At 39.4% G+C, this 13,914-nt stretch overlaps 2 protein-coding genes across 3 annotated transcripts; one reads left to right on the top strand and one right to left on the bottom strand.

The window, feature by feature from the left end:
• Nucleotides 1–1,410: 1,410 nt before the first annotated feature.
• Nucleotides 1,411–3,475, top strand: LOC144646912 (uncharacterized). 2 transcript variants are annotated; one of them, XM_078506619.1, is made up of 2 exons: nucleotides 1,411–1,621; nucleotides 1,736–3,475. In XM_078506619.1, the coding sequence occupies exon 2, from the start codon at nucleotides 1,798–1,800 to the stop codon at nucleotides 2,620–2,622; it is 825 nt and encodes a 274-aa protein (XP_078362745.1). In that variant the 5' UTR covers nucleotides 1,411–1,621; nucleotides 1,736–1,797; the 3' UTR covers nucleotides 2,623–3,475. The 2 variants fall into 2 exon arrangements, with proteins under 2 accessions (XP_078362745.1, XP_078362744.1); XM_078506618.1 differs by having other exon boundaries at nucleotides 1,732–3,475.
• Nucleotides 3,476–7,844: 4,369 nt separating this feature from the next.
• LOC144645762 (gastrin-releasing peptide receptor-like) lies at nucleotides 7,845–8,883 on the bottom strand. Its single transcript, XM_078505307.1, has one exon. The coding sequence runs from the start codon at nucleotides 8,799–8,801 to the stop codon at nucleotides 7,845–7,847; it is 957 nt and encodes a 318-aa protein (XP_078361433.1). The 5' UTR covers nucleotides 8,802–8,883.
• Between the last annotated feature and the right edge of the window lie 5,031 nt (nucleotides 8,884–13,914).

The raw sequence follows: 13,914 nt of genomic DNA, 5'->3' as shown, positions 1-13,914 counted from the left end.
AAAAAAAACATTTCCGCTGAGGCCGGCATCGTCTTTGTTGCAAATTAAAACTAAATATTTGTCAAGCTGTAATAACTTCGTATTGCTTTTAACATAAATTTGTGTCAAATTGCCTGTTATATCTTGTCAATCGCGAGAATTCATGTTAATTATCTAGTTTGCTCACCTTTTCTTTAGTGGGTATAATTTGCAATTCACCTTTCAATAATCAGATTTATCTTTAGTACAATTATATATATTCAGCGCTAGTTCAAACTGAGAACCCAAAGGCATCAGTTTTCTGATTTTGTCAGTTTCAAACAGGGTCTTTTAATTTTTCAGTGTTTTTATTCTGATTATAACCAAAAGCAAGGAAAAGCAGCAAACTTCAAAAAAAATATACGCCGGTGTCGAACAGCTGCTGAGCCAAAAAACAAGTTGTTTTGTTCAGTCCGGTCCTAGTAGTGTTTCTGTAGCGAGCTCGTAAGCTGATATTTATAATTTACCAATTTATGAACAGTGTTCATGACTCTAGTTTCAAAACATTTGCTCAAACGTATTCTCTTTCGAGTTATTACGTTACACTGGCCATTTGTTGTTATAAATTGCAACTCAAGCAAAAGAAGTAATTAAAAAGCTACCGACTCGGAAATATTCCATACTGGGTCAGGCCTCATGTGGTTATACATTTAGACGATTACTTCAAAATTTTTAAATGCACCTGCAAACAGCATGCCTTTTTTCCTTTAAGTTTTCGGGCCTGAGTGATGTTCCAAACTGCACATCAATTCTAAGTTATTATGCTGCATTATGCGTTTGTTTTTCTCCGCTATTTTAATTTCGGCCGCAGTTGGCAAAGTGATTGCAATGAGGACAGCTGCTTCACTTCACAAATGACCAAATTTCCATCAAAAAGGAAAAAAAAAATAAACCTTGAATTAAAAGACCCTACAAAAATACGGGAAATGCAAAAACAACCAGGAACATATGTCAGGCAGATAGATCGCGAAAACAACAAATAAGCAAGACGAGGAAACATATCAAATCAAAAACAGTCGCCTGAGTTGACAGTATTTTATTACTTAACCGAATTGTCAACTCAATATGACATAATTTCGCCACGAAAGAGGATATAAGAAAATCGCAAGTGCCAATCAAACTAAGTATAATCTACCTGTTTTTGCGAAAGGTCTCATGTTAATAGATTTCTTAGTCGCTTTTACGCACTTCGTGTGAAATTTCGTCAATGTCTGCGTCAAGAATGCTTTCTTGAAGTATCTCACACTTTAAATTTGACAAATTTTCCGTCCAATCGCTTATCTTTTTCTCGTGGGTGGTCTTACATTTATGAATTTGCATAATTATTCTATATGCCTCAACAAACGAAATATTATAACTATAATCTAGTGTTATCTGGTGTGTGTAGCAAAGAAAATATTGAAAAATACATGTACTAAAATTAGCGGCAAGGGCGCGCGCGCGTTGCAGGAACTCGACTGCGCACGCACTGGGCAAAAATATAATTGTGAAAAACTCATCACCTAGGGCTACGGGTATATACGGAAACAGATGCAGCGGAAAGTATAGCTCGGAAAATGTGTTGGTTCATCTCCGTCCGTCGCTAGGGCTAAAATAGAAACACGTGAGCGGTGTTTTAATCGATGAATTTATCGTTCAGTTGTTCAGCCAGCAATATGTCAGTTAATTCTCGTTCAGACGCCGCGTTATTCACTGTCAGTCTTTTTACTTCAGGCAGATGCTCTTCCTCAGCGTGTTGTTAATGTTGGATCGAGCACGGAATGGATTTCGAAGCCGATAATGGAAAAATCATTGAACTCCAGTCGAAATTTTAAACTGCCGCCGATTCAAGGAGCTGCTCCGGCGGCGAATATTCTTCGACAGCCACCGGCAGCAAGGCAAACGTGGCCACGTCCGCCACACGATCAAGGACTATCTTCGGCCACTTTACCGAATCATCGATCGCATGTCAAACCGCGGACGGTTATCCACGTCCCTACAGACCCATTCCCTGGGCGATATAGAAGTCCGCATGTTAACCGTGGCAACTTATCCACCGCAGCGACTCAACCGAGACGCGATTATGCGACAATCTTGAACGAAAAGAACACGGAATCGAAGCTAGACTTCGCTCCTCTGCGACATCAGTTCCCGCAGTCTTATTCAGTACTTCCTCCAATTCAGAAAATTAAAGAGCCTCTCCCGAGCGAAACTCACGCAAAATCGGCTCAAGATAGAGTTTATCGTGGCGAGAAAGGTAACAACAACTTAACAGACGCTAATAAATCTACTGTTGATAATAGTTTACGAAATGAAAGACAAAAGCGAGAAGACGTGCGAAAACTTGCAAACAATAATGCGAAAAGTGGTAATTCGAACACGGATACTTCTCGCTCAGTACGGGAGAAAAACGATCCCACTAGAAAGAAAACTCGATCTGAAAGTCAAGATAAAGAAACCGGAGAGAGAAAACCAAGCGCTACGACTTTGTTGTTCTTGAAAGGAAAACGAAAAGGTCGAAGGGTCGGCGTTTGTCTAGAAAATGAGCCAGCATTGATCAATGTTACTGAACAACTAAAGGAGATATTTCTTCGCAGGAATATGGAAGAAATGTACCTAATCTAGCTCTACATTGACAACTTTAAAGTGGACAGGTGCGAAGTGGAAAAAGCTGTATTTGTTTACAGTTTAACGCAGTGGAAGGAGGGAAGAAGACATACTGAGAAACAACATAAGACACAAGGGAAATTTTGCGTGACCTCTGTTGAACTCCACAGCTATTGCAAAATCGGATAGTTTTTCTACTCTACACGAAATCGACACACGTCCCGGCTCGATTTAGGTGTTGCTGATAGGTCTAACAGATTAGCAACCTGTTATTTCCAAAACAACTGATAAAAGCTTAACCACATCGAATTCACATTTGCCGACTTTATTTTGTGCCTTCGAAAATACTCCAGTGATTTTCTTTTTTGCCGTAAGAGTAACGTTTCCGGCTTTCAGCGATGTCAAGACTATCCAGAAGTTTCGTTCCTTTAAATTCTAGCTTTTCTAGATCAAAGCCGGAGGAAAAAAGTGTGTGTTTGCGTGTGTGTGTTTTAAGGGATTAAATCCAGCGCGTCATTATAAAATTTATTAGTTCCTTATAAAAACCGATAAACATACGTAAATGAACAGAAACAACCCGTTTGAAGAGTTCAGGATGCTCATTTTGCCACCCACGTTTTGACATGGCTACCGGTTGTTAAAAGCAGGTTGTTTGAAAGAGAAAAATACCAAAGTTTACATAGCGATTTTCTCTTTGACAAAGCTTGTAGCTTTATTGGTAGAGAGTCTAAAACTGGCAATACTCAGAGAGCCTTAAGTCGAAACCCATTCGGAGGAAAGTAAACATCTTTTGTCGCCGAGTTAGTGAAAAAATCGCTGCTTTTTTACTACGTACTGCCATTGCTTTTCAGATACATTGAAGAACTTCACTGAACTTGTTTTTGTCACTGCCGCACGTGTACCCGCTTTGCGCGACGCGCGAGTACACGTGTGATTTTGACACTTGGTACTTAAAGGGACTATGTCACGGAGATTTTGCAGATTTTTGGTCTAAACTGTTCTGAAATAAGTTGAAGGCAACTAAACCCATAAAAAACAATATTTTTGAACATCTAACGGAAGATATAACCTTAATTTGCGGACAGAAATCAAGCAAAGCCTACAAATATCGATATTTTTTTTTTAACACGCGCGGAAACAATTTGAAACGTTCACCCAACGTTTTCAAATTGCAATCCGTTTCCATCCGCAGCCAATAATGCTAGTTAACAGTTTCAGTGCTGTAATATAGCAATTTTTTAATAAAATGTACTATCAATTCTAGGTTTCATGCGACACAAACATAAATTTTGGCTGTTCAAAAATCTGGTAAAATCCGTGACATCGGTCCCTTTAACTGTGTTACTGCCATACTCGGCAGTTTCTTTTGTATTATAAAACTGAGAATTGGGTTTTAAAAAGTTACTTACTGTAAATATTGTAAAGATACATCAACGGATTTAATGGACAATAATCCCATTCCTGCGAAGAGTGAATTCCAACGAATTGCTTTAACCTACATACATGTTTATTTGAAATTTCATATAAAAAATACGTAAATTTGAAAAGGGGAGTTCCGAGCTTGGCCTTATTGATAAAACTCCCCCCAAAATAAAAATGTACTGAAAAAGATTGTACGTACATACGAAAAAATAATGACGAAAGTAAAAACAAATTTTAACTCAGTTCTGTGTTTAAAGACTTGTTTTACTTGTTGTAATTATAAATAGAGTATCATCCTATAATTCCCAATAATGAAATAGGGTGACAACTAGACCTATGCAAAAGGCCTAGGCATTAACTTATACTGGTTAAAATGTGCAGTATCAACAGAAACAGTACATGTATGTGGTCCTTGGTACGCGAGTAAAAATTATAATTTTGAGTATCTTGCCTAAATCAAAACTTGATGGGCTGAAATTTTCCCAGAAGGTAGCTTTTATGTTTCATGTGATAATGATATTGAGTCTTACAGCAATGCGCCCAAAAGTGTGACCACTTTTAATTTATTCAAATTCTTTTGTGCAGATTTAATCCAATCAAAAGCCGTGGATAGCTTGCAGTTGACTTCTGATTGGATTAAATCTGCACGAAAGAATGTTGGGCGCCTTGCTGTGAAGGGGCTTTGTCACGGGTATTAACAGATTTTTGAACAGCGAAAATTTAATTTATACTCGTGTCGTAGGAACCCTAATCCATTTTTATTAACAATTGCTATAAAAGCACACTGAAACTGAGCGTCTTTGGCTGCGGATGGCTACGATGAAAATGGATTAAAACTTGGAAAACTGAGGCTTAACTTTTCAAGTTGTTTCCGCGCGTCTTCAAAAAATCGATATTTATAGCTATTGCTTGATTTCTCTCTGCAAATTAAGGCTATATCTTCCTTAAGATGTTTAATGATTTTGTTTTTTATGGGTTAAGTTGCCTAACCACTAATTTTCGAACAGTTTAGACCAAAAATCAGCGAAATCTCCTTGGAAGAGGCCGTGCATAAGTTTTGAACGTGTAGGAACTCTGGAAGGAAAATCATTGTTTCGTATTGTTATGAAATCAAGAAAGATACATGAAGGCAACAGTACATAGTACGGGGTGATGAAAAAAAAAAAAAAACGTTTACAGCCGTTTTGGAATTGCTCGTAATTGACACTGTTTCGTTGTCCGGTTTGCGAGAGTTTTAGTCGTATTTGAAACAACTTTCCGGTGATAAACTGCGGTATCAACCAGGCCAGGCCGGAATATAGCCCGGGGTTTATATTTAGATTTTGTTTTTAATCACCTGTTGTTTTCATCTTGCGACGAGAAACATTTAGCATCCGGAGCCAACTGTGCATGTTGTAGGCTGAGAAGGGAAAAAATCAAACCGAGGGAAATTCATTTTGTGACTGAAAGACACTTTTAGTCAAATACATGATGGCGCTGGACATGAAAATCTACTCGGGAATCGAAAGAGGTTAGCCGTTTATTTATTTATTTATTTTATTTTATATTTTTCATTTAAATTAAACACAAACTGCATTTTCAGAGAATGGGATCACTTACTTAAGCGGTATTTACATCACGTTACATTACGCTTACAATAAAAAACCACTTTAATCCTACGAGACGCCGCCGGCTTTCAATTAATTTTCTTATACTGCACTACAATATATACAATACTCTACATCACTGTACAATCCCGATTTCTCGAAGCAATTTCCGTTTTCCTTGGATAGTACTTTTCTGTAATTTTACTACTGATTTCTTGAACCTTCCGATTTCTTGAAGCAATTTTCGTTTCCCCTCGATGCTCGAGAAATCGGGATTCTACTTAACTATATATTTGCCGTTTAAAGCAGTTTTCAATTGAGTATCGTAAAACCAAAACCAAAGTAATTACTCTGGTCAATCACAAAGGGCACAGACAATCCTGTGAACCAATCGAAACTCAAAGCAAATACATGTATAGCCGGCACGAAGCGCGGGAAAACGTGCGCGAGCGAGTCACGATTGGTTTTGGTTTTAGTTCTGATTGGCTGAGAAAGTGGCGCGAGATTTTTAAGCCAATCACTAAGCGTAGCAATGCAAAACCAAAGTCACCAAAGCAAACGCAATTTACTTTCGACACTCAAGTGAAAACCGCTCTATACTGCGAGATTTGACAATGAAGGCATTTTTAGCGAAAAACCTCCCTGCCAAGTCGTTCACTTGCACATCTCAGTTCACAGACAGACATTCTATGATCGATTGTAGGCATCACGTCAAAAAAGAACTGTATCTTGTACATGTGTTCGTTCCTAATTAGTGAACCGGTTTAATGCACTACAATGGAAACCCGATTTGTTAAACCTTCATGGGAAACAAAAATTGGTTTCCTTTTCGGGAGTTCGAGAAATCGGGGGTAAAAGTTGCAGTGTTCGACTTAGCGAAGTAAATCCAAGGGGAACGACTTTTGGTTCGAGAAATGAAGCTAAGCTTCCACTGTATACCAGTGAATCAAGAATGAAATTCAATTATCAGGGCGAATTATCGTTGATATTTGACTAAAAAATAACTAAAATTATAGGTTTATGCCTGGTAATCTTTATAGTGCAGGGGCAGATCTAGAGGAAGGGTTTATTGAGGCAGGTCAGTAAGGCTGGTGTGGACCTGCCATTAACCTATCAGGGGCACCCATCGAGAATATAGTTCAAAACCACTTAAAGATAGCACCGTTGAACGTATTTTAGTATTTAAACGGTAGATATAGGCATATTTTTATCCCCTAAAATTTTTTTATCTGTTCGGATTTCCTAGCTGAAAGTCTAGTGATCCGAAAGTTATAGGGATCAAAACTTACCTTTTCGAAAATTCCAGCCAGAGAAAGGCTCCCGAAAATTCTAGGTGACCTTTTTAGAGTAAAAAATCCGTTAAAAATGAACAATTATACCATTTTTTAGATATTCGAAAATCCTAGGAAAGGCAGGCAAGCAAAAAAATTTACAATGAATGTTCCGAAAATTCTAGATCTCAAATCGTCTTCCGAACAGATATTTTAACGAAATATTCCGTTGGGTGCACCTGACCTATTTAATACAACTGGTAAAAAAAACAACAACTATGTGGTTTATTGGTGCACCACCTCCTAAGCAAAATCCTGGATCCGCCCCTGTAGTGCCTACTAAAAGAATTAGGCTACGTTTACACGGACACGGTTATCAATCGACACGGTTTTATGACCTCGAAACCGCATCGGAAACGACACGGTTTCGAAGTGTTTACACGGAACCTATTTAACCATTTTCCGAATGTTTTCGAATGTGATTGTATAAGCAAGCGCTGCTCTATATGCGTGTTTCACCGTGTTTACCCTTCGTGAGCCAGCCAATTCGTGCCAAAATACGTTGCCGTTTTCAAATCGATGCGGTTTCGTCGTTTTTGACCGTTTACACGTCCAACGAAACCGTATCGTTTTGAAAACGCTCCACTTTTGACAGCGTTTTCAAAACGACCCGGTTTCAGTAGTGGTCTCGATCAGCGCCGTGTAAACGAAAGGCGTAACCGCATCGAAAGCGATGCGGTTACAAATGAAACCGTGTCCGTTTTAACAGTGCCTTAGTCTATTACCCTCGTTTTCTATCGGCGATAACCAGCCGGGATGCGTCAGGTTAACTATTCGCTCAAAGAAAACTCGGACTTGTCTCATTGTTGTTGTCTCATTGTTACAACTGAATTGTAATAACTGAAGTCTTAGTTTAACCCTGCATGTCTATATAGTCTTCAGGTCTTGTTCTTAACGTGAACTAGGATTGGATAAAGAACGCCCTGCTAGACTGGACTGTGATGGTTTTCACTTTCGACGGAAATCTTTTTGCAATATAATATTTCAGTACAGCTTTTAAGTGACTATTGCTGTATCCATACACGAAGGGGTTCAAGGCTGAGCTAGAAAAGGCCAATAGGTTTAAAAACTGATACAAGTACCAAGTCCATTTGGGCCAAGCGAGTTCGGAATCGTGTTGCGTTTTCAAGACAAGAGTTAAGGCAGAGATAGGAAGCCAACAGACTACAAAATGGAATAGCAACATAAAAACCTTTGCGGAGTGTGTAGCTCTTTTGCGGGCTCGATTTTGACCATTTGTAGTAGGGTTTTCGTTGACGGGGTAAACCTGCCTGCGGTGCTTTCGAGAGATGTGTGAGATATGAGAGTAGATAACAAACATCACAGCTAAAGGTACGCAATACGTCAGCACAAAAAGTGAAATGAAAAGGTTCCTGGGCAGAGCATGGCTGCAAGCTTCGTTCAGCGGAGTATGAGACCAGTCTAAGAAATCAGCGAAAACGAACGACGATGAGCTTAGAGAATAGAGCCACAACAGTGCGATTGTTATAAGATTGCACTTGGCGTTACCTATGACTCCGTGACGCATTGGGAAAATGATTCGGATGTAACGCCCTATCGTCACGCAACAGAAACTCAGAATGGATGCAGACGCGGCCACTAAGTAGACAAATGTTCTCATTTGGCAGCCCAGTGCCCCCTTCTGCCAAGTTCCTGAGATCAGGTAGTCGAAGTGAATGGGTATAACGGTCAGCGGAAACAATAAATCCGCCGCGGCAAGACTGATCATAAATATGCAGACCGCTCGACGAACCTTCCGAGAAAGTAGGAACAGCACAATAAAACCGCCATTTCCAAGCAAGCTTCCGAGAATAAGAAGACTGTATAGGAATCCGAGTATGTAGATATACCACGCCATTGGTGTGACGATGGCAGATAGATGCGTAAGGCTTAGCCAGTGAAGTGTTTGTTCTGACGAATTTCAAGACTGTCCACTCTTGACCCCTACGATAAAAAAAGGAAATTACATTATGATGCTCTCTCGTCCACTGACTTTTCTAGGGATAGTTGGGTTCAACGCTGTTACGCGCCGAATCCAACGCACGGGGAACGAGCTTGCAAACAGGATTAGAGCTGGGAACGAGCTCGAAGCGCGAAAAGGGTGATGGGAAGGATAAAATATCCCGCCATTCCTTGCGCCTTGGTTTTTTTCTTTACTTTCGAGACTACCGTTAGTCCAGTCCTTGAACTTTCTCTTCTACGCAACCATCATTGGAGTTGAACCCAGGCGTAAAGTGTGGGTGGAAGAGATAGTTTAGGGACTGGACTAGACTTCCTTCAATCAGATAAAAAAACCATTTGGGCTGTTTTGTGCAACAAAAATAAGAGCTTAGAAGCCAAGGTAGCTTTATGAAATTCTGGACATTGTATATTTTAACCAAAAACAATGAATATTGACCCCATTAAAACATGTTGCAAGGAAATTAGAAGAACGCAAAAAATAATTTTCTTCGTCCTAAATATTTCATCCGCATTTATCCATCCGCCATCGGTCCTGGTTTATTTTAGTGGAGTTTTGTCTGGTCTCACGCGACAAGCACGTGTGAGGATCCGCATATATTTTTATCATCCCGGTGCATTCTTCCACACCATCCATCCATCCACACATTCTTGCACCATCCACCGCCATCCGGTCTGCGTTAATTTCACTTGCAGTGATTCGATTTACGCACATATTGGGTGGAGTATTGTCTGGCTACACGCGACAGGCAATTGAAAATTTAAAAATATTCCTGATTTAAATTAAAACCTGAGGGTTTCTCCTTCTCAGAGCGCCTTCAGTAGACCAAACTTCCTTGACAGTTGTCATCCATCCGCCATCTGGTCTCAGTAAATTTTACAGAAACCCGTTCACGCGAATGTTCTGGCTTCACGCGACAGGCAAGTGAGACTTTAAAAATATCCCTGATTTGCATAAAAAAATAAGGTTTTTCCTCACCTTAGCATTTTTGAGACCCTTCCGAAAACCAGACCGCCTTGCTAGTTCTGCTTTTGTATTACAAGAGGGTTGAAAAAAGCGAGTGGCGAACAAAATGCAGAGAAAACGCCCTGTGTGACATGTGCTGTTCGATATTATGCCATTTTTTCTTTCGTAGAAAACTAGGGATGAGAAAAACTTTCTTATTTTTGCCGTTCAGTTTCTCTCCGTTTCAGTCAATACGAATCCGGGAACTCACTCTATTCAAAAGCAAAGTAGACGTAGTGAAAACAGCGCGCAGGTTAAAAAGCAAATTTTATTTTTGCTTAGTTTAAGTTCCCTTTAATAAAACTAGATTCATTTATTTTTCTTAACGAAAACGTCTTTTACGACATTGGTCGCCACTGTAGTTTTTCTAAAACGATTTATTAAGTGTTTTTTTGAGGTTAGCACTGTCTCGATCGTTTCAATTTCTTAGGAAAAAACAATTTTTCTTGAATTTATTTTAGAGATTTCAAAAGCCAAACAAAGGAACTTACGGTTTTAGCCAATCATTTATGCTACAATTTTACCACTGTTATCGGGACCCGCTATTGCTGGAAACACCCTTTACCATAGTAGAAAAGAATACTTATAAATTAAAGCACTAAATGACTTCTCAAGTATGGGTACTTCAGTAAAAAAAGGACGAAAAAAGTACGCAGGCGAGCTAAAGGGAAGCTTATACTCACGCGACCGTTGCTGCCTTCGCACGAGATCTGATGCTTGAAATGTCCGTTGTCTAGGCGGTAACAGCTCAACTGGATATGTCCGCGAGATTCGTCGGTTTTATTTTACCACAAAAGTCTGATATTGTTTTGCCTTTTATCGTGCAGCTGTCTTTGTGTCTAGGGTGAGTTAATAAGTCCATGTTCTACAGAACATTCCAGATTTTAAATGTCAGTTTTTTTTTATAGTTGGGTATTGTTGTATAAGCCTTCAAGGCGGGAAGAAGGAACGGAAGCTTCGAGGGGGGCCGCTAAGGCCTTTAAACCCTGACCTTGTTGGAGACAAAACTCGTACATTTCATCACCCGTGTTCAAGACAAGACACCCTATTTTGTGTCCTCGTTTAAGGTGGGGGTCTATCTGGATTTGAATGAAATTTTAAGAGGTTTTAAAGAAGGGATTGGAGAAAGAAAGAAAAAATTGAAACACCACCAGACAGTTGACCCCCACGCAAGAGCACCTCAGACTGTCAGTGGACTGTCTGATATCCGTCTACCTATTTTTTAACTTTGAATTCTAATTTTAAAATCCCATTAAATCTCCAATATTTCTTATCTCTCTAAATTTTACTAATCCTTTGAGAAAAACTATCTCCTCCCGAACATCCCCCAAAATCACCCAAAAATTTACAAAACACCGCAAAACATAGATATTTGTTATGAGCTAAGGGTTTTTAGATTCCTTGAAACGCGAGCGAGATATTTTCGTTACGCCCATGTTAAGCTGTGAAAAAACGGCCTTCAGGTGATACCCCGCCTTAACCCATTGACACTTGGAGAGATATTTGGGAAAAAAAAAGCGAAGAAAAAAAAGACATTTTTTACATTTTCTGGCCAGCTATGAGCTAAATTAGCTCCAAACTACTAAAAACAACATTTGCAACATGGAAAAATGCCTTTCTTTCCATTAGCATTGCGTTCTATGACATTTTTCCCCGGGCATGCGCGCAAGTCTCTACGCTTTCCGTCTTTTATTATTTTTTCCGCTTTTCCTTTTTCTCCTTTTCTCATCTTTTTGCTGCAGTTGCTGGCCTTCTAATGGGCTTGCTTTCGGTTCAAGAATTTCCGAGAAAACATCATCAAGATAGAAAATCCTTCCCATGGAGTCGCCAAGGGTAGTCTTGAGAAATTTTTTTCGAGTTTTTCACGTAATATATCAAACACGAGCGACAGTGTTTCATCGGGATATCCAAACACCGAGAAGAGAGTTGAAAATACGACGTGCAGCGGAGTATTTTTAACGAAATTCGAGGTGTTTGGAAAGCCGATGAAACACTATCTCAATCGTTTGATGTATCTTTTCAATTGAAACAAAAACTACAGAGTGAAGAAATAAAATCAGAAAATTAGAAAAATCTATGTTCATTAAGACCGGGTATCCAAACCTCCTCCACGGTTATGATTTTCTTAGTTTTAACTTGACTAACTAGTGTGTTTGAGAATCAAAGTTTTAAGCCATTTTTGATCATATTTCAAGCTCAATTACCCAAATCGCTTTGATCTGGGTATCATCGGAAAAATCTTTTCCTGCTGCACAACTTGAGTATAAGGTGTCGCCTTTTTTGGTAAAAGGTGATGACGTCAGAAGAACAAAGGCCTCACGCGACAGGCACGTGAACAAAGGCCAACGCTCTTCACGGGCGGTTATGAGTGGCACAGGTGCCTATGGTTTAAGACCAAATTAATACAGCTTTTAAAGCAATTATCTGTTTTCAAGACAATCACAAAAAAATATCAATCAAAGTCGTTTCGTTTCTGTTTCGCTGTCTTTGGTCAAAGTACATATTGGTCACTGATAGCTTTGTCCTATTATTAAGATAGAACTTTTAATGGCTCAGACGGAGATCAAAAATCGAATTAAAAAGCGAACTCAAACCAAGACATGATAAATTACACGACATCTACATTTCTGGCGGAAAACAAAAACCACAAACAATCATAGCTTTTTTCAGTGCTAAAATAGTGCATACGTATCTAATCGAGACGGAATAAAGCAAAACATTTTCTTGTTTACAAGAAACAAACTTTGTTTCCGCAACCTGTACATGTGTCACCTGCGCGGTTCCGAAAATAAATGGAACACATTAAAACTTTAACCTTACACCACCAGGCCTTAAGGGCGTCTGAAACGCGTGTAGACATAGGCAGATTTGCTTCCGAGGAAAGGTCAAAAAAAAGAACGCCCGATCGCAGGTTATCCCCGCATATAAAGGTATAGGGTTTAGTATATCCTTGGTATACAAAAAAAAATCTCGATTTTTTCAATGAAAGTGGGAGCGCTAATAGTCTCGGAAGGTGTGATAAAATCTTTGTTCGACGATTGGTTTAAAATGACGTAAGATCAAGGAACCTCGTATGCTGATTGGGTGATGATGATGACAACTGCAGTGCGTAAGACGTGCAGAGAGAAAGTTTACTCTAGATTTCAGTCAAACAGATTACAGCCGTGAGGATATAACGAGCGAATCGAAATATTTCAATGTACCGGAACGTTTCGAGTTGATTTGTGCTTTCTTCATTTCAAAAGGTCTGGAAGCGCTAACCGAATAGAACGTAGATGTTGAAGAATTTCCAATGAAATTGGTTGATTTAAGACAATTTTGCTTGATTAAAACCCTCATTTCTAAACCAATTTGTCAGACACAAATCGCAACAGTTTAAAAGACAGTCCGTAACAATTACAACAGACTAAAAGACTCAGTCGCAACCAAGATTGGCCAGGTCTTGGCGAGACACACCAGAGCTTTAGTAAATATAAACTCAAATCAGTTGGAAACAGCGATTTTGGGGAACAAGGGAAGGTGGCCATAAAATAACTGGGAACAAGGGAACAATAAGGAAAAGAATGATGGGAACACGGAAACAAAAGCTGCGTTTCTGATATTTTAAGGAACAGGGATCATAAAAATCGACAAAATAATTTTAGGGAACATGCATCCCCCCCCCCCCCCCCCGTGAGCCTCATAGCATAAAGCGACAACCGCGTGAGATAACCTGAATTTCATTTGTGTTCTCGTAAGAAAGCAACCAAAATTCAGGCTGTGTATAAGAAAGTCTGCTAGGCAAATGATGTATTAAGCTGTAGCAATATCAATCTTTAAACAAAGCTCAAAAAAGCTGACACGAGGCAGCCCAACCGGGCCTTTGATTCGGAATGTGAACTCGTCGTGTTCAGAGCGTCGGTTCGTGTTTTTACAAGTATAATCAACAAGTTAAGCGAAAGTTCATGTTCAAAGCGTCGACTCGTGTCTTCATAAGTACAGTCGAAGCTCTCGTAAGCGGACACCC

Source organism: Oculina patagonica, chromosome 3 (genome assembly GCF_052425735.1).
Source record: "Oculina patagonica isolate OP01 chromosome 3, crgOcupat, whole genome shotgun sequence".
NCBI classification, from domain to species: Eukaryota; Metazoa; Cnidaria; class Anthozoa; order Scleractinia; family Oculinidae; genus Oculina; species Oculina patagonica.
Note: the sequence above shows the minus strand (reverse complement) of the source record. Positions and strands in the feature narration are given on the sequence as shown.

What these genes read in the sequence shown, in the direction of transcription:
- LOC144646912 (XM_078506619.1), top strand. Translation starts at nt 1,798, where the DNA reads ATGGAAAAATCATTGAACTCCAGTCGAAATTTTAAACTGCCGCCGATT.
- LOC144645762 (XM_078505307.1), bottom strand. Translation starts at nt 8,801, where the DNA reads ATGGCGTGGTATATCTACATACTCGGATTCCTATACAGTCTTCTTATT.